The sequence below is a fragment of the Medicago truncatula genome, chromosome 8, assembly GCF_003473485.1.
Source record: "Medicago truncatula cultivar Jemalong A17 chromosome 8, MtrunA17r5.0-ANR, whole genome shotgun sequence".
Classification (NCBI taxonomy): domain Eukaryota; kingdom Viridiplantae; phylum Streptophyta; class Magnoliopsida; order Fabales; family Fabaceae; genus Medicago; species Medicago truncatula.
The window spans coordinates 42,677,527-42,701,675 of record NC_053049.1 but is presented as its reverse complement, the minus strand read 5'-3'; the positions used below and the strand labels follow the sequence as shown (position 1 = coordinate 42,701,675).

Sequence of the window (24,149 nt, the reverse complement as noted above, 5' to 3'; positions counted from 1 at the left end):
TTTTTTTGTTCCAATATTTAATGATTTTTTTTAACAAATCAAAATGAGATATATTAAACCAACATATTATCCCTCCATCACAAGGTGTGCCAAAGGAAATAGCAAATAATTACAACAAAGTCTGAAGTAAAAGAGAAAACAATACATCATCCAACACCCAAGCATGACAAAGATGTTGACATCAATCATGAAATTTAAAAGGATAAACAACAAACTGTGTTTTGTACCACCAAAAGGAAAGAAGCTTGATATTTTTCAAGAGCTGATAAGGTGTGCTCTCTTTTGCACGGAAACTTTGAGCATTCCTTTCCTTCCAAATGGTCCAAGAACTTGCAAACCAAATGAGATACAGAAAAAAAACACAATGATTTTGCAAGACCTGAAGAAGTACCAAACTGAAGATAGTGATCAACTATAGATGAGGGGTCTTCTGAATACACATCCAACCACTGCCGAACAAGTTGCCAGACCTCATCTCATTTTAAGATCATTGTTTGATGAGATAGGCTATTCGTTTATGACATAACAACGATTATTTTGCTGATGTGGATATTCAAACTTCCACGTCATAAATAAATATGACACATCTTCAAAAATAAATCAAATATAAAATGACTGACCAAAATTTAGAAGAAAGTTAAATAGAGGACCAAAATGCTTATTTTTAAAATGTAAAAACTACAATTCCTTTGTAAATAGGAGAACCAAATTGCATTTGAGTCTATAATTTCAAAGTGTAGGATCCATGATGATTTAAGCTAATAAGAGTGTGTTAATGTGAGGGTTTGAAAAGTGTCCCTCGCACTCTTCGTAATTTTAATTCATTACAATTTTTATTTTTGGAAGTAAATTGAAGTTATATACATACAAACATCGATATTAGAGTATTTTTTTTTAGCAGTTTAAGACCTAAGCCTTGCGAAATCTGAAGCAAATATCACCCACTACTAAGACTTTATGCTATGTAATGGCCAGCATTTTTTTTTCTTTCAATAACTTCTAACAAAGTATACTCATGTTCGAAGCTTCAAACTGGAAAACAATGGCACACAAACACATTGAAGTCTGTCCACAATAATCTTACAATTTTTCACCAAACATTTATGAACATAGATTTCACAAATGACCTTCTCTTTACTGTTACCCACTCTAACTATGATCAAATCAGTATGGAAAATCATGACCAGGACTGTCTGCATGCATGTCCATGCAATCACTGGAGTTGGACGAATTTGTATCTCTGTTCTGGCCACTAGGATACACCATTTCATTGTTACGGGTTCCATTCCCTGATGACATGACATTACTCGAAGGATTGCTACCCTGTGCTAAATGATATGGCTGAAGGCTGCGACGAATGGGGCTAGAGAGTGCATTTGAGAATACTGAGTTCTTTACTTGATCGGTTTGCCCAGTTCGTATCCCCTGTCCTGCAACAGTACTTCCAAATGCATTGGATGGTATGGATGCGGCGAAGTTAGTTTGAATTGCTGTTTGGGAGTTCTGTTGAATTGACTGCCTTGGAGAAACTGGTGATTCCTCTGCTCCGTATTCAAGCTCATTCTACATGCAAATACATAGCCAAAGGTTATATCTACATCCAGATATCAGGAGACATTCGAAGACAGATTTATTCTGTATTGATATTCTGCAATAATGTTAACTGTAGGAGGACATAATATGTGGGAAACTGCGGTCCAAGTGAAGCGAGAAAAGGTGTATCTTTTCAAAGATTTGACTGTAGTTCAACCATCAAGATCGGACTGATACATAGCATTAGAGCAAAATCATAATGGTGCCATAAAAATCCCACCCAAAATTCAATAAAAGGCCGGACTTATTGTGAATCTATTATACAGGGACTAACATTGTGGTTGCAATCAACCTCTTAGAGTTAAATGGATAAACTTTTCAGCAAACACATACTGATAATAAACAAGGTTTAAATTATCTTGCAATAACCATGAGTATTTTAACTAACAACTTCATTTATAAGTTGAAACTGAAATCAACTTCTGCATGTCAATATTTCAGAAGCTCTTTCGTTTAACTTCTCTATACACACCTATAAAACTCATAAGGACTTCTTTACGATTTATAAGTTAAGGCCCAACTTGAATTAGCTTCTAAAGCTCAAACACATTAGAGCTTCTCGATTAAAATAAGTTTATAGATCTTCACTTGCAGAAAAATCTTCGCAAGCTACTAAGCTTATATAATTTTACGAGGAAGTTAAATAAGAGAGCTTATGAAAAAACTGATATGCAGATGCCAGTTTCAACTTACGTTAGAACTTTTGTTTGCATGCTTATAACTATTGCAAGCAAGATTATTCTTTTAATATACTTTTCTCACAAGTGTTCATTCAGAGACTATTTTCAGTTCAAAAGCTCTTATTGGTTAGAAGCTAGACCTAACTCTTCTGCAATAAATAAATAATACGGACAGGAAAATGGCAAACAGTCAGTATTCAGTTTGCCAAAAATCAAACAAGCAAGTTTTCTAGTACAGTCATCCACGACTAATCTAACACCAAAAGTTTAACCAACACGGTGTGGCACAAATGATAGATATTTGGGTCCAACCTTTTACTTGGGAGTTTGATCCCTTGCCAATTGTGTATAGGAAAACATCCTTAGATGGATCTCAGCAATCCTGAGGGATTAATCTCCCCAGCGGTGCGAGGGGATGATACCTTGGCTTACCAAAAACCAAAAGCTTAAAGATAATGTCTACTAAATAACAGTTTCACACTCAAAGCAATCGGCAAAGTGACCTTTAAGCTATAGGAAATAATAGACCTGGGGTCTGTTTGGGTTGACTCATTTGAGTTTATCTACTGGTATAGGCATTTGTGACATTGTTCGGGGGAACTTATGAAAACAACTTACGACATGCTCATAAGCTATTTTCGGCTTATTTCCATGAGTTTTTCAGGATAGTTTATGAAAGCAGCTTATAGATTATACAAAAACAAATTGACTTCATTTTATCTTGTGTTATAAAATATCCTATTCATAAGTGCTTATGCGATAAGCGCTTGTGCTATAAGTTGTAAAATAATGTATATAAAATATTTTATTCATAAGTGACCTTTTGCCTCCAAAATTGTTTCTACTTGAAGCTAGAAACTGTACCTTCTGATTCTAGAGTTGATTTTCACACTCAAATGTATTGTTCAACACACCTTTACATAAGATATCAAATATAAATCAATTAACCTTCAACTCAATTTCAGCCATAACCAACTCACTCAAAATCTTTTTTTATTTTTTATTTTTTTTAACGCAAAACCAAACCAAACATACGCTAAGTTGTTTATTCAATCAAACAGGGCCCTAATACAACACAAATATTGAGTTGGAAAAGGGTAGTTTGTAAAAAGTAGTTTTCCCATTGAATGAGTAATGGTTCAGCACAAAAACCCAAAAAAGAAGCCGACAACGGAAATCAGTAAACAATGCATAGAGAATAAAACAAAACCTGCAAGTGAGAAACAATATCAATAGTAGTGACCCTCATTCCTTCTTGTTGCTGTCTAAGAATCCACTGATACATTTTCTCCTGCAATGAATTAAAAACAAAAAAGCATTTTATAATTCAATCAAATAAATAAACAAAATTTCAACCATTGAGTAACATCAAACATTATAAACAAAATTAGGGACTGGAATGTGGTGAAATTAGTTCAAGAATTAAATTATAATTAGTAAAGTCATAGATTAATGGGAAATTGAATAACCCTAAAATGCAAGAATGAAATCAGGTACTGTTTAGCTTGAAAACAACAATAATTAATTAAATAATTAAAAGAAAACAATGGAGATTGCGTGTATAATAAATTATTAATTGAATAATAATTTGAAAAGGGGAAAAGGAAGAAGAAGAAGGAAGCATACAAGAGCGTGGCGTTCACCGGCTTGAAAGGAGAGTTTTTGTTGATTCATGGCGTGGGTATAGAGATGAGAGAGGGAATTAGCGGTGGTGCAGAAGGTGGAGTACATGGTACGATCCACTTCATCGAGACGAGACTCCACCGATTTTCTCTTTTTCGCCATGTCTCCACCGATCAAGGAACGAAGATGTATGTATAATTAATATAATTGAAAGATGGTTCGGTGCGGTGCTTGCCGGAAAGAGAAGCAAGAGAAGAAGACTGGAACAATGGGGGATATCTCCTCTATATATACACTGCCCAATAATTATAAGCCTACAAATTAATCATATTTCTTCATAAAATATAAACAAAACCTAACTAACTTTGTTTTCTTTTAATCGATTCGAGTGATTAATCTCTTTTTTTTTTAAGTCGAGTGATTAATCTTTTGTTATTGGTTTTTGAAAGAAGGTCGAGTGATTAATCTTGTTCGGATATGATATGTGATTCAGACTCACATATATAACGGGATTTAACTGTGATGTAAATGTCGACATAATTGATTTTTATTATATGTCATTATCAAATTATTTTACACTATTGATAATGAATTAATCTAATTGATAAGAGATTTGAGCTTTTTAAACAAGTGGTCACCATAATTTAGTAGAATTGTTATACTATACCATAGTAAAAATAACTATTCTACATTACATCTTTTTAATCATATTATTCTCAAAATTAAGTTAAATTAAATTAAATGGTTTAAAAAAAACACTATAAACATATTTATTAAAAAACATTTATTTTTGATTATATTAAGAAACTTAGATAACATAAAAAATACTTTCTTATTTTGCTAAGAACTTACTTAGCAACCGTCTCTTGTATATAAGAAAAATCCGATTGGGAAGAGAGTACTCACCTTATATGCTCCACAAATTTACAACGAAGATTAATCATTGTTAAAAAAGGTCATATGAACTTCATATCGATAACATGGTAACTAAAAAAAAACTTCAAAGCAAATCATGTTAAATACAAATGTATAAATCAAGCAATTAGACTCGAGTAGTTTATAAGTTATGCTAATGACGAATTATTCAGATGAATTCGAGTTTAATTCATAAGTGAAATAAATTTTAACAAGAATTAACTTTCCTCGTACTTAAACTCTGAATTATCGAGGTCTTTTCTTTAAGAACCATAAGATTAAAAAAAAAATATACAAATGTAATATTAGGAGGACTCCTTCTATAAAGAGAAAAAAACAAAACTTGCAATGTGGACATGATATGGTCATTTTTATAACATCACGATGTGGTTACTTATCTTATATAATAAGGTAAAATTTCAAAAGTAATATTTGATGACATTGAAATCTATTTTAATTTTGAACTAGATATTTTTCGAAATTTCATATGAAATTAATTAAACTTTGATTTTTAAATTTATTTAATAAATTTTAAATATATGATAATGTTTTTATATTATTTAAGATATTTTCTTTATCGATCAATAAAAGAGATAATTGATCGCGTAAGTTTAATTCGGTTGATAAGGACAATGCATAATATATGTAGAGGTTTGAGTTTGAATCTCAAAAACCTCACTCATTCAATTAAAAAAGGTAATTTTCTATATACTAGACTGTTTGAACAAAAATTTGTTTTCGATGTGGCAACTTAATTTATGCAATAAAAGTGTTGATGATGGTTGATTCCTGCATAACACCCACCTGCGGAGAGGCAAGGAATTTATGTCCTATTTGAGGGTTTAGAGGAGAAAGAAACGAAGGACTTGGGCGAATAGAGTAAAAGGGGTATAATATTTAACTTGATAGCATAGAAATTCAATTCACGCAAGGTATAGAAATACATAGATTGCAGATTATGTTGAACTAAGATTGTGTACATCCCCTAAAACAGGACTGGTACCTGTTAAAACTTTTTTTTTAGCATGCAATTATAATTTGTCAATTGGCCTCAAATGTCAGGAATGACCGTATCGTCATCGAGGCAAGATATCGTGGCAACTTCTAATTATGAGATTACTTTCAACATGTAGAACAGATTGTTCATTGTGTAACAGTCCGATTTTTGCTAGATTTATTTTTTAATTGTTTTATTATGTGTTTATATGTGTTTGTGTGTGATCATTCATCATTGGATGCATTTTCATGGATTTCCATGTTAGAAGGGTAATTTAGTCATTTTGGACTCATGGGTATTTTGGCCATTTTTGGTGTAAGAGTAAATTAGTCAATTTTGGTGAGAATTATTTTTAGTGTTTAGTGAGAACCGTTATTTTACTAAGTTACTAGAGTAGTGATTAGTATTTTACCGTTAAGTGACAGTTGGTAGTATTTTACTGTTAAGTGACCGTTATTAGTAATTTATCGTTGAGTGTGTAGAAACATTTTAGAATTGAGTTTGAGTGGATTAAGTCCACTAAGGTTAGGGTTAAGCCCATTAAGAGAATAGACTATATAAGGGTTGCCTTAAAAGAAAATATCACACAATTTTTCATGACTAAGATATTTTGAGAGAGATAGAAAGAGAAAGTAGGAGGAAAGAAGAAAAAGGGTTAGAGAGAAGAAGAACTTGAAGATTCAAAGATTGGAAGAGAGCTAGGAGCTAAAGTGAAGCTAGAGCTAGGAAATTGATTTGACTAAGGTAAGGGGGTTAGAATTCATCATAATCATTTATGAATTGTTGTATGAATTATTGTATGAATAAGTGCTTAATTAAGTAATTGACTAATTGTTCATAATTGTTAGAATTCGTACTCCAATTATGATGTTATGTTTGAATGCATGAAGTTGTTGATAATTGAATTGTTGTTAGAGAAATCTCATGTTCAAAGTATGAGAAAATGGTATATGTTGAAATATGCTCAAATTATTGAATTATGCTATGTTGTTGTTGAATTGTGATGAGATTCATGTTCAATTGATGTTGTTGTTGCTAGGTGATGTTGTTGATGATAATTCATGGCTTGGGTGTGCATAATTCATGATTTGTTGATGAGAAATGAGATGTTGTTGGAGACTTTGTAAAATGGGTTGAATTGGTTCAAATGTCAATTGTTTCCATGTTGTTGTGTCTTTGTAGACCATTTTAGCTATATTGATCTATAAACAATCACTGGAAACACTTTTGGGCTTTGGGAGATCAAAATTGGGGATTTTGGGTGAAAAGGGGTTGAAACCTGTAACATTTTCTGCAAAACTATGAATGTTCGCTTAAGCGAGCTGGTGAGCGAACATTCATAATGCATTCTAGGTTCTGGTCGCTTAAGCGTCCTGCAAGCGAACAGGTAAGCGAACCTTACTGGTAGCTACTGGAACTCGTTCGCTTAAGCGAACTGATGAGCCACCAGTAAGCGTACCTTTCAGGTGGCCACTGTCACTCGTTCGTTTAAGCAAACCAGGTGGTTGCTTAAGCGAACATGTCCAGTTTCAGCCACTTTTGAATTTGTTCCGGGTCTTAGGGGGCCAATCCAAGCTTTGTAAAATGATTCTTTCAACATGTTTAACTACTGTTTAAACCCATAAACCTACTGGAACATGCTTAGCTTACCTAAACTTGAAATTTTTCCGTCTTGAGTCATAACTTGGGAGTTTTTAGGAATTTCGGATTTTTGTCGGAACAAACTTTTGCAAACTAATGAAGCTTACAAGTTGAACCTACAACTCATATAGACTTAGGTAAGACTAGTAAGATTGGTCAAACATCTTAATCATGTCAAAAGTGATATTTCGGGTGGGAATGTGAAAGATTGTGAAATTGAGTTTTTCATACGAACTTAAGCTATTCTTTAGACTAATGTCTAATAGTCCGTAAGTGACTTAAGTTCATGACTACATGATTGATTAAAATTGTTTGGGAGCTTTCAATTTGTCTATGTTGTTTTGTCTTGGGAATTATCAATGTTGGCCGTTTGCCTATGTTGTTTTGTCTTGGGAAATGTTCCTTTGAGTCTATCGGCTTATGAATTATCGTGACTATTCTTATATGACTAAGTGAAATTGTATGAATGAATGATTATATGTTGGATATGATGTTTATCATGGGATGTTGTATGTTCTCTTACTTATAATGTAATAAATGCTTGAAATGGTAAAACTATATGAGGTAGTTGATGTTGAATGACATTGTTGATTATTGATGATCATGTTGATGTTGTGATAATGAATCTTATTTGAACTATAACTTGATTGTGTATGGATATGATTTCTTGATAATATAATTGTTGTGGAGATGATCAATATATTTGGAAGTTGTCCTTTATATTGTGGTAGAAATTGTGAAGTGATGTCGCATTATCGAGTCTTTGTTACATGTCCATGCATCATAGTCGTGTTGAGATTTTATATGATGTTTTTGTTGCATCATTGGGCTTCGGCCTAGCAGAGATCATTTAGTGATCTAGTTTGGTGGACTTCGATCTTGCAGAGATCCATTAGTGATCCAGATTTTGGGCTTCGGCCTTGCAAAGACCTTTGGTGGTCTAGATATAGGTGACGACCTTGAAGTGATATGGTACCCCATGCATATATGTGTCGAACTAGGTGTACAGCATGACATGAGTCTTATGGGTGAAATGTGATTGATGATTGTGCATAATAATTGTGATTGATGATTGTTCATGACACATGTGATTGGTGATTACTTAATGTAAGATATTGGGATTATGGTATGAGTATATATATGGATATTCTTATTTGATTAAGTGCATGATATTTGAATTGAATTATTCATGTTTAACTGTTATATGAATTATGATGATGTAATACTTACCCCTAGTGGTTTTGACCGCCTACCTATCTGTATGGATGGGTAGACGATGTGCATGATTAGTTGCTCTGGTGAGTTGTTTGTTGCTTGGTGGATATCGGGAGCTATCTCCGATATCGACATTGTAGAGTCTAGGATGGCTCTGATCTAGGTGTCTGTTATGTCAGTCTAGATTATCTTTTATGTTTGGATTATTCATGTTGGAGATTTACCCATTGTTGGGATTTGGAGATTCATCTATGTTGATGTATTATTTGATTCATGACATGTATGCCTCGAAGTATTATGGTTTATATCCGCTGCGACTATTGAGATTTTATGCATGCATGTTTGAATTTGAATTTTGTACGATGACGTAGCATCTATTTATTGAATAAATGTATTATTCGCATGTTTTATTGCTTTAATATAAATAGGGTGTTACACATTGCAATTTGCAGGGATTAAGTATACTTTATTGGCTACTGCTTGCTACTTATTATGGAATTGGAGAAATCAAAAGACCCACAACTCCAACTTTGTGAGAGTCCTCTAAAGCCTTGGTACAAAGTTCGCGAAGTAGGAAACAAGTTTGGCAGGGACCGTAGGGTGCAGTCTTTTGCTGCGAGATGAAAGTGGTGGATAAATTTGTAGGTTTTCGAAATAGTTTTGCATCATACACAAGTGTATTTTTCACTATTGAATCGATAAATTTCATCATATATCACATGATCGAACATTAGAAACTATTGGGTGCAACAATTCTCAAGGAACTAAGATTTGGAGTTTAATTAATGTCATCGTATTACTTGCAATTTTTATTTTGATCGAGTCATTTTTAAGACGGATTCTACCCTTGTTGCAACCGTCATCTTTAATCTCCCCAACCAAATCTCCTATCTCAAACGTTTATTGGAAGAAGTTTTTAATCTCCTTAACTGCCAAAATTGGATTGTCCCCCTTCAATGTTACTTGAGGAAGACTAACTAAAAAAGGATGTAATAGTCATTTCCTTCTAGCTTTTATTGATACTATTGTAAAAAAAGATCAATAAGTGTTTTAATGACGGTTCTAATGACATTCGTTAAACCAATCAACATTAGTAATATTTATTGAAATATATGTATTCAACTCTTTAAAAATATAAATTATGCTTTTTTCAATGTAAAATTCATTTTGTTTAGATTTCTTATCAAGTGCCTAAAAAAAAAAACCTATAATGTTTAGTGATTTGGGTAAAAGGGGTGTAAATAGGACATAGGGTGCTGCAGGTAAAAGGGGTGTTGTGTAAATAGGACATAGGGTGCTGCAGCTAAGAAAACAATTAAAACGCGTTTTAACTATATAAATAAAAGGTCGGAGGTTTTTTGTTTAAAAAACAAGTAAAGCGATAAAAAAAAAGTTGTGTATTAGAAAGAAGAGGTAGAGCTGAAAGAGATCGTGAATTAGGGTTTTAACAAAGAACCGAAAAGATGAGTCGTAGTTTAGGAATTCCGGTGAAGCTCCTCCACGAGGCCTCCGGCCACGTCGTCACAGTGGAACTAAAGAGCGGCGAACTCTACAGAGGCAACATGATTGAGTGTGAGGATAACTGGAACTGCCAACTCGAAAGCATCACTTACACTGCTAAGGTAAGTGCTTATTTCATTTAATCACTTCTCCTTCATTCATTCATACATTTTTCTCAATTTTTTGTAGAATTGAGTTATGGCCGTCGTGGCTGGGTTTATCGTTGTGATATTTGCAAATTCTGCAGATGTGGAACGGGATTAGGGTTTATGTTGTATTTTAGGGATCTTTGAATACTTATGGTTTTGAACACTGGATCTTTCTAGTATTAACTAATTAGGTTTGATATCATATCATTTGAGAAAAAAAAGTAGGGATTTTGGCTGGTTTGTCTTTTATTTCTTTAAATTGAGAAAATTAAAGAAAGAAAAGTTAGGCTCTGTTTGGCAAGCTCATACTTTGAGCTTATAGCTAATAAGTTCATATGACCAAGAAAGACCTGTTTTGTAATATTTTTTTTTCTTTTCTCACAAGCTTATAGATTATTTTTACTAGCTTATTGCTTAGTTTGATAAGCTAGTTCAGTTAGCATGTAGCTTACAGCTTACAACTTATCATCTTTTCTCTCAAATTTACCCCTTTCATGTTGGAAAAAGTTTACTATTAGTTAAACACATTTTATTATGTCAATTCTTATTTATAAGGTAGTTCAATTGCTAATTCTACCAAACACTACAAATTCAATCCACCAGCTTATCTGATATAAGCTAGCTTATAAGCTATTTGCTATTTTTTGCCAAACAGAGCCTTAATCCATTAAGAGAGATTTGGGTTGTATGGTCTATTTTTAAGATATGATTGATAAATTAATTGTAAGACATTGTTTTGTCTTTCCGGTGTAGCCGGTCTATCTCGGTGGGGAAAAAGTCTTTGGTTGTTGTGGTTGTATGTATGCTCAAATGTGATCATTGAATTTGCAGTCCATCTTTCTCTCCTATGAAACTTGTTAATTTCTTTTTGCTGTGTTTAGTATCTTCACTTCAAGTGTATTTTGTTAAAATTCAGTGTATCTACAATAGTTGCTAATAATGGCTAAATCTTCTGCAGGATGGAAAAACGTCACAACTTGAGCATGTATTTATTCGAGGTAGCAAAGTCAGGTATGAATCATCATATATTGCTTAGTTACTATATAACTTAATATTTCAAGTAAGGTTTTATTGTATATCGCATTTTCTGTAAGGACAGTTCTCTGAAGTGATACTAATGTGACAGGTTCATGGTCATACCGGACATGCTGAAGAATGCTCCCATGTTTAAGCGTTTGGATGCAAGAATCAAGGTACCTTCTTATTAAAAAGTGATTAATTACTCTATATTTGGTCTATTGTGATTCTGTATTTATTTTGTCTGAATATCTTGAAGGGCAAGGGTGCATCGCTTGGTGTTGGTAGAGGCAGAGCAGTTGCAATGCGAGCGAAGGTATTTACCTTTATTTATTCCTAGTTTATTTATATTCATCTTGCCCTGGGAAAATGTTTGTTCAATGACTTTGCTAGTTGAAGGACCTAACGTTGTTACAAATGTGGTGTAATTTCAAATGTTTCGTGTGTAGGCTCAAGCTGCTGGCCGTGGAGCTCCACCTGGGAGGGGTGTACCACCAGTGAGGAGGTGATCACCATTTGTATAATCTCTATTTTCTGTCTGTTGGACGTGATGTTTAGTTTTGTTGTAGACGTTTGTGATAGAAAGAAATTTGAATTGGAACTATCAAGAATTCACTGACTACTTCTCACCGGCTCTAATCTTTTGCCTGTATTGTGTGCTTGGCTGGTAGAATTTTGTCTTGGTACTTTCAAAATTAGTATATGTCAGTGCAAGTTATTGTGAGTTGCATGAGGGCAGTTTGACAGCCCGCAAAACTGGTCTAAGGCTGATTATTTTAAACTGATTTTATAAGCTCTGGTTATTTTGTAATTAGAAGGAAAGTCACCAAAAGATTTTAGAGTAATGCAGCTTTCTTGGCCAGCATGCATTGTTCATTGCATGCTTTATTTAAGAAGTAAAAAATATCACATCGGAGCTGTCAAAAACTCAGCGCCAAAACTTTTTGCTTAAATTAAAAAGAATTTGGTTTTGATTGGATTTTCTACAAGGAACCAAATACGAAGCTATGGTGAGCCCTGTTTATGGGTGTCTTATCGCAGACTACCATATTTACCCCATTTATGGTTATTACACGAAGTAAAAGTATATAACATATGGTTTTTGTTTTGTGGGTCCTATTTAATAATTTTAGTAAAATGAATAAATTTTGTTGAAATGTAATGATATATCCGTGGGATCTATTTAATAATTTCTTGAGTTATTGGGTTAAAGAAAATTGGTGCTTATTAAATATGAGTTTTTCTAATGATAAGAAGTTTAAAGTAATAATTTTGATTTGGAATTTGTGTTTTTTATATTAAATATGTAGCTTTTAATAAATAAATAATCGTTGGTTTTCAATGAAAAGTTATTACTTTTAGTTGCCTTAACATGTGCAATATTGCACATGTTAGACAAACCCATTAAATATTACGGTAAAATTGATGATGTGATTGCACATGTTAGACAAACCCATTAAATATTACGGTAAAATTGATGATGTGGATATAGAAGACCCATTTAAGCATCCAACATGGGGTGCTATGTTGTGGATAGTCTAATTATTGTTTACTGAAGACAATTTTTCATTAACAACGATTTACCTATATGATATTTGATTTGATGTTTTAAAAATAAATAAGAAAACCTTGATGTTTACATGATCAATACATTACAACTCTTCATCTATGAATATTTCTTTTCAATGATCAGAAAATTCATTTTGATTTTAGGACAAAGTTCAGAAAATTCATTTTGATTCAAGGACAAAAGGAAAAAACACAGAACAATTTTTGCTAATAGTCTCATGTTGATATCATGGTTTTGGTTTGATTCAGATATTGTAAAAATATATTACATAAATCAAATCAAATTTATTATGTTTTTATTTTTCTGTCGATAATTGAATCATTTGTACTTGTTATATAATGGTTGCATTCTCTTTCTTTCTTTTTTTTTTATAGAAGAAAATTTATGTTAATTGGGTTGGGTTAGTGTTGGCTTCAAAGCTCGACAAACGTTAAAATAGTAAGACACATATGAAGTTAAAATCTAATTATAGTCAACAGAAGGCATTTTTCATTAACTTATCAATGGTTTACCTATGTGATATTTATTGTTTTCATAACGTTTTTTTTTTTCATTAGCAAGATGAAGTTTTTCATTACAACTCATTTCCCGTATTCTCCGAAAATTTCGTTTCAATGATCAGAAAATTCACTTTGAGTCAAGGGGACAAAAGGGAAAAAAGGACAGAACACTTCCTCTTGTTTTTTTATTTTGTTTTTGAAAGAAACAATTCCTCCTCCTTGCTTAATAAGCACCTCATGACATGGACAGGAATAAAATGTCACGCGAAATGAAATGGTATATAAATCCTGCCCTTTAAGGGGTGTTTGTTTCAAGGTTAAGAATGACATTTCTCGGAATACATGGCTAGGGAATGATTATACCCATGTTTGTTATGAGGTTGAGAAAAAAATATTTCTAGGTATAAAGGTTCCTGGGAATGGAGTAACTTCTCATAACTTCCATTATTCCCATGAATTTATTCTCATGTAAAGAGATGAGAATGTGCATTCCCATGATATTATGCATAGATTTTAAAAAAAATTGTAACTTCCAATTTTTTCAGGAATGTCAAGTTATTTGCCAAACACTTTTTTTAACAAATACTCAAGAATCAAATTTTCATATTTTCATTCCCGGGTATGTTATTCCTGGGAATAATTTATGTTTCCCAAAAACAAACGCCCCCTTATAGTTTTTTAAGTGTTTTAATTTAAGGTACAACTCAATCATACCGAAAACAGAGAAATTCAATTTTAATTGATTGAAAATTATCATTAAATTTCTCTTTGACTGTGAACGACTAAAAAACATAATAGTCATTATTTTTTTTTGGGTACAATGCACCCTAATACATTTTTTATTTTATTTTATGTTGGTCTTATAACAATTTGTGAATTAGAGAGAGAGAAAAGAACAAAAGAGAGAAGACTAAAGAGAAGAACGGTGAAGAAAGAAAGGATTCCGTTGAACTCAGGTTTGATTATCTTTCCTATCACTTGTCTTTGTTGGTTTTTTATTTCACTTAGGGTTTGGAGTTTTTTAGATGTAGTCCCTATATGTAATAGTTTTTTTAGACATGACAACAAAATTTGCCCCCGTCCAGACTCGGCCGCCTCCGCTTAGAATTTAATGGAGAAAAGCCGATTTAACTGGGTGTGGGGCGAGGAAATCTGAGTTTTTAGTATGGGGGTGGGGGATACTTATACCTGCTCCGCCTGCACCTGCTTTTTGAAATCTCCTTATTAAATTTTATAATCTTATTTTCATTTTCTGTCAAATAAGCACCAACTTATTTTAATATATTATATATTACTCTTTAGAAACATGTTTATTAGATTTGTTTTGCTCTTTGGAGCGGGGCTGGGTGTTCAATTTTTACCCCGATATGGTTTGGAGATGGGGGGCGAGGGCGATAATGCTTAAACCCGCCCCCGCGCCCCCGTTGCCATGTCTAATTTTTTTTAGACAACATTGAGTCACAAATGACACGTGTGCACAATGTAACAATAAGGACGAGTTTGATTAACAAAATTACATTTAAGAGACCAAAACGAAACTAAAAATAGTTATGAGATCAAAATGAAACCACATGATAAGTTAATAAAAAAGTATAATTTAGCCTTATTAATAATATTAAAATTATATAAATATATAAATGCACGTTTTTCCCTCGTATTTATTTTAAATAAAAATTTTACCCATTTTTTCTTGACCTAAAGAATGTATAGAATCCATTTTTTTATATATAAATTTTATAAAAATTAATTCTTTAATTTTACTTGTTTTAAATTAATTTGCTAACAACAATTAGTGTAACATCTGAAGAGTACAGTCCTCCCATTTATTCTGATCAGCCATCATTTTTGTACCTATAATAAATAACAATAGTTAAATTTAAGGTAAAATTTAATCATCACAAGTATTGACATAATAATACTAGTGCTCAAAATAGACAATTCTTCTTCATGACATTCCGTTTATTATGTAACAAGCAACATCTCCTTTTTTTCGTTTTAGTTTTGGTTTACCCCTGAAAATCAAACTCACTCATTTGTCCCCACTTCATTTTATTATCATCAATTCATCACACTCAACCTAAACGTTACAAAAAGCACCCAAAATTCAGTTGTAACTTATCAAAGTTAGAAACCAAATCACACAAATTTTGAGCTGTGTTCTTTGCTTTTCTCTCTTTCTCTTTTTTTTTTTTTTTTTATCTACAACAAGCAACCTCTATTAGTTTCTTCATTACATTACCAAATTTTCTCTCATCAGGTACTTAAAGAGTAAGAGGTTGTTTATTCAGTGTAAGAAATAACATATATGCAATTATAGAAATGAAATGAAAATAAGTGTTCTATGGTTTCTTCTTGAATAAGTTGTTGTGTTGAGAATTATTGATGTTCCTAAGAATTAAAATTGCTATAAAGTGAGAGGATTAATGAATCTGAAGAGGATTGTGCAATCTCACTTTCATTTCATGGTTATTGTTTTATTTTTATCTATGTTTATTAGATGTAAATTGAGTATTGCCCTGTGCAATTGCGGATACTAATCCGTCAAGTTGAGTAGGATCGCATGAGTTTCAAAGCATTCCTTAAGAGTTTTAATGCTGTTTTGTTCCCAGAGATCACTAATTTTAATGATTTTTTAAGTTGTATGTTGAACTATTTCATTGGAATTTGTTGTGCTTCTGACGACGTTTTTTCTCCTTCTATGCAGATAAGAAAGTTAGGTTTCGATATGGATTCTACAACCAAGGGGGATAGGAAGATTGCACTTGATCTTGCATCATGGCTGTTCAATGTAGTCACATCTGTAGGAATAATCCTTGTGAACAAAGCCCTGATGGCTACATATGGTTTCACTTTTGGTATAGTCATAATTCATCACCCTTTTCAATTCCCCCCTCCCTGATATGTATTAAATAAACTATTTAAAACAACTTATTTGCATGATTTTAGTGTATCTTTGGTTTAACTTTTGGAGAAGTCAAAATTTATTTCAAAGAAGGAGAACTGATTTTGACATGTTTGGAGTTCTCAAGTAAAATTGATTTTGCATTCCGAACTCATTTTAACAGGAAGCTAAAATTTGAAGTTTTCGCCTCTACAATTCATTTTTAATCTTGAATTTATTGTTCAACCGATTTTTTCATAATTGTATACAAATGTAAACCACTTTACGTTCATCTCACTTTAAACCGTTATCACCACCTAACAAAACACACTTATTCTTGTGATTGATAAGCATTATTGTCTATATGTATCTCGCTATCACAAAGTTTATTACTGATAATAGCACTGAATGATTTATTAAACATCATTTCTCTTCTATAACTAGTTGATCAAAGAGTATGTGACTTACGATTTCTTCTAATGTAGTAATTGAGTTCTGACACTGCATATTTATATATTCATACACTATTATTTGTGCAGCTACAACCTTAACTGGTCTGCATTTTGCCACAACAACCTTGCTGACATCATTTCTTAAGTGGAACGGATATATCCAAGACACTCATCTTCCCTTGCCCGATCTTATCAAATTTGTCTTGTTTGCAAATTTCTCTATTGTGGGAATGAACGTGAGTTTAATGTGGAACTCTGTCGGTTTCTATCAGGTAAAGCATCATCACAGTTAAAATTTATATATCCGTGTGATCAAGACAAATATTTATATTGTTTCTTAACCTTGTAATGAAAATTTCAGATTGCTAAGCTGAGTATGATTCCAGTATCTTGTTTCTTGGAAATTGTCTTGGACAATGTGAAATATTCAAGGGACACAAAGCTTAGCATTTCTTTGGTTCTCCTTGGAGTTGCTGTATGTACAGTCACTGATGTGAGTGTCAATGCTAAGGGTTTCATAGCTGCTGCAGTGGCAGTTTGGAGCACCGCACTGCAGCAATATGTAAGTAATATGCTAACCTATATATCAATTCTTAATTTGAGTTGAAAGATTGCAATAGATCAAAATTGAATTTGTTGTCATAAAGGCGGTTCTAGAGTTGGTAAATGTGTACTGTCAGATGCATGGTGCTTGTTGTCATGTATGTAAGAATTAATTCACCTTGTTACAAATCTAAAGTTGACAAAAACAGCCAACTTATGTAATTTCAATGTTGGTGAGATAATCAGCGGTTGACGGTTACTACACACATAATAAATCATTGATATATGGAAATATTTTTCTTTAAATTTCTCATTAATTGTTGACATTGCTTACTTTACCATGTAAATTGAACTGCCAATTCACTTTAGAGGAGCTATATCTTTAATCATTAGTATTATTCTCAAATGCATGTTTTCTTTGTTAGACAATGGACACATGCATGCATCACTATTTTTTATAGGCAAATTATTAGTGGTTAATTTGTTAGAAGGATTTGGATTTGTTAGTAGCAGGGATCGAGCCCTCAACCTATTTTATGATCCTTCGTTAGAGCCTGGATCGAGCCCTGTAACATATGTTAGCTTTGTTCTAGTTCTTACTATACTGTTTTATTAGGATGCCATCAACAATATTTGGCCTGATATTTTACTTTTACTCTGTGCAGTATGTGCATTTTCTGCAGAAGAAGTATTCACTTGGATCTTTCAACTTGTTGGGCCATATAGCACCAATTCAGGCAACAAGTTTACTGGTTGTTGGCCCCTTTCTTGACTATTGGTTAACAAGAAAACGAGTTGATGCCTACAACTATGGTTTAACATCCACTGTATGTTTCACTCTCTCTTTGTTTCTTATATAGCAAATACATCTCTGAAATATGTAAAACTGTTTATCAATGTTTTTCTCCTTTTGTCTGCAGCTGTTCATTGCTCTTTCGTGCACTATCGCGGTTGGAACAAACCTTAGTCAGTTCATATGCATTGGAAGGTTCACAGCAGTATCATTCCAAGTCCTTGGCCATATGAAGACTATTCTGGTCCTTACATTAGGATTCATCTTATTTGGAAGAGAGGGTCTCAATCTACAAGTAATAGTAGGCATGATCATTGCTATAATGGGAATGATTTGGTATGGTAATGCATCTTCAAAGCCAGGAGGAAAAGAGTCTCGTAGTAGCTTGTCCATTCCTATTCCTACCACCAAAACACAAGATTATGATTTACTACCGGTAGTATCTGCTGAAACTGATCACAGTGATGAGGAAGTGTAAGTATAAAGGGATGTGAAACTTCTTCTACTCAAGTACATTGATTGGAAAAGTCATGTATTCATTTGGTGAATTGGTTCATTATCTTTATATAATGTAAAAATATTTGGTCAATTGTTTTCCTATATAGATAATCCATAATGATTTGTGTTATGGAGTTGGAGATAACCCAAAGCTCTATCTGAGTCTATTTTTTTCCATTTATATTACCCATCTCGAAGAAAATCAAGTTATTCATCTCTTGTACCCAAAGTTAATTCTATGTTTTTATCATTGTGGGTACCTATCGTCGGTATGCTAGAATCAAGGTGGTCCATCTTGATTTTTCAAAAGTTATAGTAGTTTTGACACAATCGCGGTCGATAACCGTGATTCTGACATATCCATCGTCAGTGGCGGAACTGGGGGTGGCAACCCATTCTAAAAATAAATAAATTTTTTTATATATTGGAAATTACAAAAATATCCTTCAATAGTACTAATATTTCCTATTCAGTCTCATTTCCTCTTCCCGTTTCTCTTTCATCTGAGAACAAGTGAGAAACGCGATCCTTTTCTTCTCCCAACCAAAGCAAATCGATCCACCACCGCCGGTGAGCCGCGACCACTCTTCTCCTTCTCCATCCATCACTGCCGCCGCGATTACTCTCCTCCTTCAGTTTAGAGAGTTATCTCCATCTCTCTCCACAAACCCTAATTGTTGTAACTTGTAAGGTAATGTGAAATTGAATGTAATTTCCTTCAATTATGATTATGATTTGATGATTACATGTTCTTTAGTTGATTGCCATGAGTTCTTTAGTTGATTTTCAACTCTAATTGTTAAACCTGTTGACTGTTGTTCTTTGCCCCTTTGGTCGTAACCATATTCACTGTCCTTTGTTAATTGATAAATTTATAATTGCATAACCTTTACTCTCTTTACAAAGATTTTTTTGTTAATCATAGTTTTAATCATAGCCTAGTGATGGTTTCACTTTCTAATGAAATTACTTGTTTAAGTCTTTGTGGTAAATTCTTGGAGGAATCTACTGATTAATTTTATGTGAAATATAGTATTATTGATGTAGGACTAAACTTTTTACATCTTAAACTGCTCCAAATTGAAAGCTAATGGAGTGGAATGGATGATGACTCAAGAAGATATGCAGTTAAAATGCCGTATATTTGATGGTTGTTTGAAATTGTGAATATTTTTATGTAATGTTAGATAAATTGGAGCAAGAAGATAGCTATGTGGTTGTAGCTTAATGTTGGAGAAGAGAAGAAGAGTTATTTATGATAAAATGAAACCTTAGAAAAGAACTTTGAGTTTGACAACTAGCTAGAGCAAGAGCCATAGGAGAGATCATGGTTTAGTATTCGGAGCTGTCTGTGCCTTACTGCCAGTTTATTTTCTGCTGTTTTCAGTTTTTTACTGGTTTTTTGGTGCTACTGGTGTAGCAGATCAGCGCTGCTTGCAGCTGTTTTTCTGTCTTTGGTGGTTGCTTTTCAATGATGCTTGGCTAGTTCAGGAGTGAGGAAGGGGTATGCTTGCTCTATGCTAGTATATACTTCGGCCTCATTGTTTGATGCCATTGTTGGTTTTGGGTTTTCTCGGGGAATTGGTGTTATGTATTTAGGCGGCACCTCTTTGTATTTTTTCCCGATTTTTCCTCAAGTTTTTTTAATAGCAGCCACCCCAAACTTTTTTGTCTGGCTCCGCCACTGTCCATCGTAATACCAAACAAACACTAAATTTAATAAGAAACATTTAGCAAGAAATTGGATATGCTTTATGCTTGTCATTTCATATGCACGCTTTATTTTTTCGTCAAGGAGAAAACTTAGGTACAATTCCTTAAGTGCTTTTCGTATGTTTTTTAACTAAATTCACCATGATTTCCTCAAATTCATAATTTTCTCAAAGTTTGTTATATCCAAAAAATATATATTTTTAGTTAAGAACCATACGAAAAGCAACTAAGGAATTATACCTAAATTTTCTCCTTTCGTCAAAATATGTATGCATAATCTCTTAGAACTTCCCTAAAAAAAAATCTCTTAGAACTAAAAATGAATTTTTTTTTATATGTAAATATAACAAAAATATCTTAAAAAGCAAACCACTAAGCAGTTTAGTTTCGGTCGTAATGAGGTTTGTTTGTCGAGGTGGATAGTGATGAGCGAACCATGAGAAATACCTATTTTACCCCTGTCTTGTTCTTGTTATTCCCTCGATTCTTCTTCGCAGTCTCTCTTCTCAGTTCTGATTAGCAATCGTAGCTATTTCTTCTTCTGGTCAACGAATCGTTACCGTGTCCGATTTGTCGCCGGAGCTCTGCTGCTGAACCTCACTCGGAGCATATCGATCTGTGAGTTTATCTCATTAAATAATTAATCCAAATTCACTAATTTTATCTAATCATCAATCTATCTATTTTCGTAATCGTAATGCATACAACTTTAATTCGATCTGCACTTTGCTACTGTTTTGATTTCACCCAAATTCATTCATGACATTTTAAATGCTACCCTTCAATTAGTTAGTTGATTGGTCTCTTCGCCAATGTTGGTTTTAAAAGAGTATCTTTATGTCTCTCTAAGATGCTTGATTAATCATAGAGAGACAAAGTGTCAAACTCTAAACAATGCAATTTTGCTTTCAAATTAGGGCATATGTGGAGAATACTTGCAAAAGAATGGGCAAGGAGGGTAGATAGACAATTTATACTAATAGGTAGAGGAAAAGCAAAGGCCAAACCACTTAATATTTAAAACTTTACTGGCATGAAAAATGAAGCCTTAACAATTAACAAGCATTCATTTCATTTTATATCATGTTCATGATCTCGTCTTTCCCTTACCAGGCTAAAATTCGCAAATGGGTGATCGCCAAGTAGCTGACAACCAGCATACCGTTGATCAACAGCTGCCATCTTCTCCTCCTCTTCCTCCTCCCTCAAAAGATGATATGATTTCATGTGTTATGGCTTTGGAGGCTGCTTTGCTTCCCTGTTTGCCAGCCAGAGAACTTCAAGCAATAGACCGTTCTCCCCACCCTTCCCATCAAAGTGAGTAACTTCAAATCAAATCTTTCAAATTTCTGATTTTGGTTCACTGCATTACAAATTAAGTTACATGATAGCTTAATTTTTTTTTATATTTTTCAGACGAGACTATATATGTAAAAGGGTGTACTTGAGACCTTTTTTGTGATCAATGGATGAATATGATGTACCATGTGATAATTGAGTTGATTGGTTAAACTGTTATGAGTTAACAGACCTTTTTATGTTAAAGTTTAGAATCCTTGCAACAACATTGTGCCCCCCTTGTGGAATTCACTTGTTGACACATTGTTAAATGTGCAGTTATGAGTGCACCAATCATCCATGGGGAGAAAAGAAGGGTGGTAAAAGGTTCATATTGATGATTTTAAATAGATAAATAAATTAGTAAAGAACCAGTGAACCATATGTTAATCAATAATTATTGATATGATGCAATCTAACCACAGAAATGAGTGAAAATGGGATGTACTGATGTCTGATCTTCGATGAAATTCAGTGTTTTGATCTATTTTATTAATTTTTAATTTTTTTTTTTATTTCACACGTTTTAGGGGCGAGGGCCATAGGTTGTACTTGCATTTATTTAGACCTTTCTAGCCTTAAGGTCAAATAGAACCCGTGGTTTGACTGCAATTTTGGAACTTTTTCATATGTAACACTAATCACTAGAATCATAGCACTAAAATTAGCTGTGAAGTTAAATAGGAAGTGATAATGTCACTCTGTGAAGACCTTATAAAGTTTGACAGCACTTGCAGGATCAATTAATGTCCCGCTTATGTCCTTATTCTGCACTAGTTATGTCTTTGATTATTAGCAAACATAGAAAATGGAAGTAGAACAGTCAAACTAAACAGATTTTAATATATTTGAAAAATTATCTTAATGGGGTATTCCTTGGTTGGGTTTTTCTATCAGTCGATGTGGATCGCCATGCTAGAGATTTTATGGAGGCTGCCAAGAAACTTCAACTTTATTTCATTAGTCTGCAACGTGAGGATAAGCCAACAAAAGCTGAAATGCTTAGAAAGGTATGTTGACTACTCTGAATTAGTGTTTTTCTTCAGTCAGAGACCTTCTAATTTTCTAATGTTCTTATCTAACTTCAACTGTTATGTGTTGTCCAAGCAGGAGATTACTCTTATGGAAGATGAGCTTAACGAAAAAAACGAGCTGATTAAAAAACAAGAACATTTGATTCAGGAGTGGAAAAAAGAGCTGTCAGATCAGTTGGAAAAACACAATATTGAGTTGAACAGGGTTTAGCTTGAGATTTAATTCATAGTCTCTCTATAAATATTTAAAAATTCAATGGCAGTTTTTTGGTCTCTATAAATATTTAAAAATTCAATGTAGACTCCCATTCCTTAGTATCACTGCTGCTACTTACCACCCCACTAGTACACAGTTTGTAGAATATGATGTCTTCTATGCGGCAAGTGATACTAATTAGCTGAGAAATGTGTGCTTTGATTGATGAAATTACTCAGAAATCTGTTTGCTGAATGTTGATGACAACAATCGAATCATCCATAATGGATGACGAGAAAAGCTGAACAATGTCACTATCCTTGTTAAAATAACAAGTAAAAAAGCTAGAAGAAAACAGCAAAGTGTATATTGGATCTCATTGTTAGAATATTATCTTCAAGTTGAGAATACCTCGGGTTAAAGATTGTACTAAATGGTAGCATTCTGTTAGGCAAACAAGCTTTCTAGCTCTTCATTGCAACATTGAATTGCATGTTCTCTGGGCATGTACCACATCCTAACTTTATGCATAAAGGGTTACTCTGGGATGTTAAATGTTTTTTCTATTTCCATTTACGGTGTATGTACATTGTAACAGCGTAACTAATGTCTGCAGCTCAAATATTATGGTACCTCAATGGTATGGCAACAAAATTAGCTTAACATTCACCCGTTGGTTCTAAAACTGAGATCACTTTAGGTTTGTTTACGTTAGCAGTATAGGGTAAAATTGAGTGGTATGAAATGAAGTATAATGGATCATTATTTTAAAAAAAATCGATGATGATACTGTTTCATTCATTCAATGTCATTTTATCACATTTCATCAATCCAAACATACTAGTATTTTATTAGTTAGTAGATATACTCTTCTGTAGTGCTGAGCTTCACAGTTAAATGCATAGTTGTGGTTGAGGGGAGTTGAAATACAGATTGTGTATCCATTTCAGCCCAACTTTATTATCAAGTGACTAACATCCAAAATATGTTGATTTTGTTGGCAGCACTATTCAAGTCAAACGAGTCATACTAAACAAAACGTGTTTTCTATAGTAGAGGTTGGAGAAGTATAGAAGAAATAAAGGAAACGGGAAAAGGTATTGGGTAAAAAAGTTGCTCTGGGGAGTGTTGGAGAAAAAGGTGAGATTGACGCTAGAAAATAAAAGAATAAGAAGATGAATAAGAAAGAGTGATGTTATTTTGAACTAAGAATAGAACGCAAGATAAGAATTTCACTTCAAAACAAATAAAAAAACATAAGAACATAATGTATGTTTGGTTCAGCTTTTTGAGTGAATTGA

General features: G+C 33.1%; 4 protein-coding genes across 8 annotated transcripts; 3 read left to right on the top strand and 1 right to left on the bottom strand.

The window, feature by feature from the left end:
- Window positions 1–811: 811 nt before the first annotated feature.
- LOC11436180 (uncharacterized) lies at window positions 812–4,193 on the bottom strand. The gene is made up of 3 exons (XM_003630090.4): window positions 3,900–4,193; window positions 3,484–3,564; window positions 812–1,563 (listed from the first exon to the last, which is right to left on the bottom strand). Exons 1-3 carry the CDS (start codon window positions 4,056–4,058, stop codon window positions 1,165–1,167), a joined length of 639 nt encoding a protein of 212 aa, XP_003630138.1. The 5' UTR covers window positions 4,059–4,193; the 3' UTR covers window positions 812–1,164.
- Window positions 4,194–10,020: 5,827 nt separating this feature from the next.
- On the top strand, window positions 10,021–12,081 carry LOC11426884 (small nuclear ribonucleoprotein SmD3b). The gene is made up of 5 exons (XM_003630089.4): window positions 10,021–10,286; window positions 11,272–11,324; window positions 11,440–11,506; window positions 11,590–11,646; window positions 11,780–12,081. Exons 1-5 carry the CDS (start codon window positions 10,128–10,130, stop codon window positions 11,837–11,839), a joined length of 396 nt encoding a protein of 131 aa, XP_003630137.1. The 5' UTR covers window positions 10,021–10,127; the 3' UTR covers window positions 11,840–12,081.
- Window positions 12,082–14,269: 2,188 nt separating this feature from the next.
- Window positions 14,270–18,876, top strand: LOC11436179 (UDP-rhamnose/UDP-galactose transporter 4). 3 transcript variants are annotated; one of them, XM_003630088.3, is made up of 6 exons: window positions 14,270–14,356; window positions 16,105–16,255; window positions 16,821–17,005; window positions 17,095–17,295; window positions 17,942–18,103; window positions 18,197–18,876. In XM_003630088.3, exons 2-6 carry the CDS (start codon window positions 16,126–16,128, stop codon window positions 18,545–18,547), a joined length of 1,029 nt encoding a protein of 342 aa, XP_003630136.1. In that variant the 5' UTR covers window positions 14,270–14,356; window positions 16,105–16,125; the 3' UTR covers window positions 18,548–18,876. The 3 variants fall into 3 exon arrangements, with proteins under 3 accessions (XP_003630136.1, XP_024627420.1, XP_024627419.1); XM_024771652.2 differs by lacking the exon at window positions 14,270–14,356 and adding an exon at window positions 15,330–15,657; XM_024771651.2 differs by lacking the exon at window positions 14,270–14,356 and adding an exon at window positions 15,696–15,865.
- A 113-nt stretch (window positions 18,877–18,989) lies between these two features.
- On the top strand, window positions 18,990–23,517 carry LOC11437169 (mediator of RNA polymerase II transcription subunit 28). Of its 3 annotated transcripts, XM_039828673.1 has the most exons (5): window positions 18,990–19,258; window positions 19,601–20,071; window positions 21,394–21,597; window positions 22,516–22,628; window positions 22,729–23,517. In XM_039828673.1, exons 3-5 carry the CDS (start codon window positions 21,408–21,410, stop codon window positions 22,861–22,863), a joined length of 438 nt encoding a protein of 145 aa, XP_039684607.1. In that variant the 5' UTR covers window positions 18,990–19,258; window positions 19,601–20,071; window positions 21,394–21,407; the 3' UTR covers window positions 22,864–23,517. The 3 variants fall into 3 exon arrangements, with proteins under 3 accessions (XP_039684607.1, XP_003630135.2, XP_024627421.1); XM_003630087.4 differs by lacking the exon at window positions 19,601–20,071 and having other exon boundaries at window positions 18,991–19,258; XM_024771653.2 differs by lacking the exons at window positions 18,990–19,258; window positions 19,601–20,071 and adding an exon at window positions 20,470–20,898.
- The last annotated feature ends 632 nt before the right edge of the window (window positions 23,518–24,149 follow it).